Raw genomic sequence first — 6,000 nt, 5'->3', positions numbered from 1 at the left:
TGGGAATTGAACAATGAGATCACTTGGACACAGGAAGGGGAACATCACACACTGGGTCCTATTGTGGGGAGGGGGGAGGGATTGCATTAGGAGATATACCTAATGTAAATGACGAGTTAATGGGTGCAGCACACCAACATGGCACATGTATCCATATGTAACAAACCTGCAGGTTGTGCACATGTACCCTAGAACTTAAAGTATAATAATAATAAAAAAAGAAACATAGTACAGGTAAATATGGCAAAAGAAAGAATGATTTATCTTCCCTCTTACTGCTGCCATCTCTGCCTTTCTCACTCCCCAAAAAAAACTATGTCTCTTATGCATTAATAGTCAACTACTGATAATGCATTACACTTTCTAAAGCAACTATCTTTTTTTCATTATTCTGATTAATAAACATAAAAGAGCTCTTCTGGTAACTGATTAAGAATATAATTAGTGCTTTCTATGAACAAGCTATGGAGTAACTAAATAAGGGACATGGGTTTCTGACACTCTTAGACCAACTACAATTTTTAACAAAACAATTGTTGATATAAAGTTTCACATAAATTCACTTTATTTCAACAGCAAAAGATCAGCTCCACCCCTCTGATTGGGATCACAAAGTACAGTCTTTTCAGCATGGGTTTTCTCACGATGCCACAAATAGAAAGAGGCACTAAGGGACTGATAAGGGGGTATTTTCTGTCTCTGGCAGTATTATATTTACCTGCAATAAAAACATCTGATCTTACAGAACAGGATACCTCTTGAAGAGGCATAGTTTATTTTATAATATGTAAGTATTCCAAATACATTCATTGTATGAATTAGGGAAGGAAAAGCAATAAGAAACATTTCATGAATATTCATTCCTAGACTCCAACTACACCAAGTCTTACCACTTTATAGAATTCATAATTTATTAGCCAATACTATTTTAAAATACTATTTCAGTACTCTAAAATTGATATTAGAGGAAAAAAAGTCACACACAATGCCTAACACCACCAGGGTGAAACCAAATCTTTATCTGCCTGTGGCTCCTGTCGGGGTCGATAGAGGCAGCAGCTTCATTTTCTTCATAGTTTACCCAGATAGAGGAGGAGCCAAAGTGCTAAGTGCATATTTCAAGCATCTGTTCGGAACATGTTTAAAGCCACAGTAAATTACAAAAGGCAAATTCATAGATGCTCTTTAAAAGTGAATGTAACTATTATACTTGGTATTTTACTTCCCCCACTCTTCCAGAAGATGCTACAAAGACAGACCCTAATATATAGTTTGAAACTCTCACTATAAAATCACTAGGCTAAGTCTATCAAGACTTGAAAGTTTGTTTTCCCGAGGTAGGTGAAAGGGTAATCTCTGTTCTTTCCAGATGACTGTATCTGCACAGGCTTCCCTGGAAGGACTTCATCAGCAGCACAGTTACACATCAAAGTCCTTCAGCTCTCCCCAGCTGGCACCTATTTTCACATTCACTTTCAATTTCACAGACAGTTTTACAGCACTTTCCATTTCATTCTTGACAATCTGAGCTACCTAAGGGAAAAAAAAAAAATGAGGTTAACAAACTCTCTGCTCAGTCAAAGAATGTTTCCCAAGTCATCCCCTGAGCAGGTTATAAGCCACACTGGAGCTCTTCACCCAGTGGTGCTTAAAATGCTAAATCAGAAAAAATAAAAATAAAAATAAATACATAAAAAGACATCTCAAACTCTTCTTCACTGATGAGCAGGAGTTTCTGAAAGTTTTTGCTAGAATGCTTGGAGTTGGAAACCCTCAGGGAAAGACTCCAAATTTTTGTTTAATTCCTCCAAGACAAAAACATCTCTGCATTGGCAATTTCTTCACTTATCAAGAAATAGTACAAAATGGAACACTCTTAGCAACTTTTCTACCTGTAAGGACTCAACATTTATACAGCCATCCTGGGGCTAGGGTAGAGTTCCAAAATCCTCATGCATAGGAAAAAAAGCTGTCAGCCTGACAATACAGTGTCTTAGCTTCCTGTAGAATAGACACAAGCATTGCAAAAATACCTGAACAACATCTTCTTCTGATACTTCATACAGGAGTTCATCATGGAGCTGAAGGATGAAAAAGCCTCCTCTGACTGGGCAGAACATCCCTTGCAGTTTTCTCTTTCGTAACAATCCTGCTTCATGAAAAAGGAGCAAAACTGATCAGCAAGTCGCTGAGTCATAGGAGAATGTTTTTAGAGATTCTGACTAACTGAGGAATGTTAATGAAAAGATTAGAACACACAAGATTAAGAACTATCAGGAAAATAACTACTTGCTGGTTGCTACCTATCCTAACTATCCAGTGTAAACTCACCAACTTCCTCCCAGAAAGGAGTCTCCCGAAGAAGTCAGTAAATGGGGTGTGAGGAATTCTGATCCAAGCTCTAGTCCAATTTACTTCTCACGAATAACTAACATTTTCTCTTTCCATGGAGTCCCCCTACCACCACCTGAGTAATAGCACCAGGAAGGTATGGAGCCTGATTCCTGCCCCAGGAAAGCAAACTAATATTGTTATGCAGTGTTTCTTAAGGGGGACACCCCCTCATGTCTTTGTATGGCCAGAAGTGTCATCATGATAGAACTGGTGCTTCCCCAGTTGAACCGTACACTCTCTAAACAAGTAATTCTAAACCTAGGCTCCCAAAGTGGACTTCAGAGACTACATAAACCCCTCGCGGTTATATATAAGAGTCTACGTCTGTACGTTTTTCTGTGGAGATAATCCATACCTTCCAGTAGCTGTAACTTCAAAATATATACTAGACTTAGTTACTATTTCCCCAGTAGCTGGACCTAGTGGTAGAGATTATGCCCTTCTGCCCAAAAAGATAAAGCTCCACATGAACACCTTTACTGGAACTGCCTTTTACTTGTTTGCTTAAACCTCACAGCAGACATCTTCCTTTCTGTTGTCCAAATTCCCTACTTATCTTCCAGGTCCAGCATGAGTACCCTCTCCCTCGGTATCTGGTGCTTCCCTCAGAGATAGAGTTCTTCAACTGTCACTATCTGCAGTGCCAGTTTGCTCAGAGGTGGCTCTCACACAGTAAGCAAACAAAAGCACCTGAGGCTGGAGCAAGCTGCTTCCACACTAGGACTACAAAGGCTGTACCTCTGCTCACCAGATCGGCTGAAATCTGATCTGCCCCATGAAGCTACACTTGGCTCACACCATTGAGCCAAGCTTTAGCTTGGATGCTCTAGCTTTCTGATGCTCTAGCTTTCTGATGACCATGGCTTAGACCTCTTGATTTCCCTTGGCTACCTGGCTTCTGACGCAGAATGCCATGATGCTCTTGTTCCCCATGTGGTCTGTTTCCTCATGCTCACCTTCCTTTCATCCCACTGACCTAGCACCACTTTAAGCTGGCATGACACCATGAAGCCATCCTTAGTGACAGAGTCATATCGCCTTCCACTGACTCTTAAAGTCATTATTGTCTGTATCCTCATTTTGACATTTATCACTCTGCTGTGTGGAATTAATAAAAATACTTTAGTCAAGTATCACACCTTCCTCTCCTTTCTTAAATAGACCTTAAATTTAAACATAGATCGTTAACTTTTATTTCTAAATCCCCAAAGCACACAGCACAGTATTACTCCCCAAATAAGTTTAATTATATTATCTCTCTATTAAATATAAATGTGTATGTGTGTGTATATACACACATAGTCCCACACTCAAAATGAATGAGGGGTCTCAGATATTTTGGGGGGGGACTGATGACAAAATTAATAATCCTTTAATGAGAAAATAAACTTCTGTATCTACATATTTTCGTACCTAAGTGAACACGTTATAACTGACTGTATTATTCTCTATAACTTGTATGTATGTCTCTTCTAGAAATAGCAAATCTTATCCTCAACAACTGACCACCACCTTTCTGCCCCATCTCTAGCAGCTTTTTCTTCCTCTGTATGCACCAATTTTCTTTCCAGGAAAATTTAAAACATGCCTCCTGGCTGGGCATGATGGCTCACGCCTGTAAGCCCAACACTTTGGGAGGCCAAGGCAGGCAGATCATTTGAGGTCAGCAGTTCTAGAACAGCCTGGACAACGTGGTGAAACCCCTTCTCTACTTAAAAAAAAAAAAAAAAAATTTAAATTAGCCAGGCGTGATGGCATACTCCTGTAATCCCAGCTACTTGGGAAGCCGAGGCAGGAAAATCCCTTGAACCTGGGAGGCAGAGGTTGCAGTAAGCTGAGATTGTGCCACCGCACTCCAGCCTGGGTGACAGTGAAAATCCGACTTAAAAAAAAAAAAAAAATGTCTGCTGTCATGGTTTGACAATCTCAGTGACAGTGAAATAGTATTTAAAGCAGAACTATGGACATGTGACAGAAGAAAAAAAGAAAATTCCACTGTACTTGTTAGTACAAGAAATAATTTATCCAAGCAATAAAGCGAAAACTCAGGGAAAATATTCTGAAAACAAGAACAAGAAAACAATGTCGGCAAAGTAACATATGTGATAAAGAGATCAAGAGTATATTCTAAGACCAGAGAACACTGAAGGTCATAAATAGGAAAATCAACATGTTCTTAAAATATGGTCTGAAGACCACAGATGATCCCAAAATCTGCAGTCAAAATTACTTTCATAATAACACTATGAGGCTATTTGCCTTTTTCAGTTTCATTTTCTTATAAGAGCACAGCTCACAGGTGAGTTTTAAAATTCTGTTTTAATTTATAATATGGTAAATATATAGACATAACCCACAAAAACAAGAGCTCTTTGAAATCCTTAATGATTTCTAATAGTCTAAAGACATCATGAGACCAAAACATTTGAGAACTGTTGAGAAATAAAATAAAAAATACTTCCCATTTACATTTCTGATATAATTATTCTCACCATGTCACAGCATAGGACTCATCCATGAACAAACCTGTTCGGTCATTTTGGAGCGTACCCTCTCGATGGCCATGGGATTTGAAAGTTGAGTGGAAGGTCTCTAATTGCTTCTGAATGTTAACTGTGGCTATTTTGACAATATCAGCTGCCGATCCTTGGACTGTTGTGTTTATAGCTTGACGCTCAGCCTATAAAAAACAATTAACAGGTGCTCCACCAGATATGCCAACATGGATATACCTTCCTTCAGTGTCCACAGATCAGTGCTCACATTAGCAGCCAGACTGGAAAGCTGGACTGAGATGTGACCCAGAACACCAACTATCAGGATGCATTCTAAGAATAACAACTATCATGATCCAGGGCTCTAGATTCTGGGGTTTCCACATTAGGGCAGACAAAAATATAAGAAGGTCAGATTGCTTCAACTTAGGTATCTCGACTACTTAGTTAGGATCCAAAAACTACTTTGCACTTAGAATGTATTTGACTCATCAGTGTTCCAGCTGTTCTAGGCATCATTCTAAAAGATCTACTCCTCAAAATAATCTTAATCCTAAATAAGTAGAATATCATTCTTTGGGATGTGGGTTGGAATGTCCTAAGCACACCCTCTATAACCAATGGCCTCTTGGTCTTATAGAGTTTGAGCCCAGCAGGTATGGAGCCCTCTGATGTGAATTAGAGCTTTTCATGGGCTGCTGAGGCAAATCCTTAGGAGCTAGTGAAAATGCACATCCTAGATCCCTGGGTATTCAGTTATAACTTCCTTGAAATGACTGCTGCCAAGTGCTTTTTGGCAGGGAACCATGCCTACTAAAATTAATCATCTTGGAAGAGTAGAGGAGGCAGTTTAGGTTAATATCCAGGTATAATCTATATATGAATATCATTCCCAGTGCCCCAAAATGTCTCAGAAAATGAAAAAGGTGAGGGGGGGCGTCAATGTAACATGAGAGGTATTCTCTAGTCCTCTGTCACCTGAGCTGTACCCAACTTGTAGTATATGAAATGCCTGTAATCTCAGCTACTCAAGAGGCTAAGGCAAGAGGAACAGTTGAGGCCAGGAGTTTGAAACCAGCCTGGGCAACACAGTGAGACCCTGTCTTTAAGA

At 39.5% G+C, this 6,000-nt stretch overlaps 1 protein-coding gene across 1 annotated transcript in view; it reads right to left on the bottom strand.

The window, feature by feature from the left end:
- Window positions 1-536: 536 nt before the first annotated feature.
- POLQ (polymerase (DNA directed), theta) overlaps window positions 537-6,000 on the bottom strand; it is a 149,520-nt gene continuing 144,056 nt past the window's right edge. Inside the window, exons 30-32 of the mRNA XM_011950860.1 lie at window positions 4,921-5,074; window positions 2,034-2,149; window positions 537-1,533 (exon numbers count right to left, since the gene is read on the bottom strand). Coding sequence (XP_011806250.1) covers window positions 1,420-1,533; window positions 2,034-2,149; window positions 4,921-5,074 — 384 coding nt within the window. The 3' untranslated portion in view covers window positions 537-1,419. The remainder of the gene's footprint in view (window positions 1,534-2,033; window positions 2,150-4,920; window positions 5,075-6,000) is intronic.

The sequence above is a fragment of the Colobus angolensis genome, unplaced genomic scaffold (assembly GCF_000951035.1).
Source record: "Colobus angolensis palliatus isolate OR3802 unplaced genomic scaffold, Cang.pa_1.0 Scaffold31, whole genome shotgun sequence".
Taxonomy (NCBI): domain Eukaryota; kingdom Metazoa; phylum Chordata; class Mammalia; order Primates; family Cercopithecidae; genus Colobus; species Colobus angolensis.
Note: the sequence above shows the minus strand (reverse complement) of the source record. Positions and strands in the feature narration are given on the sequence as shown.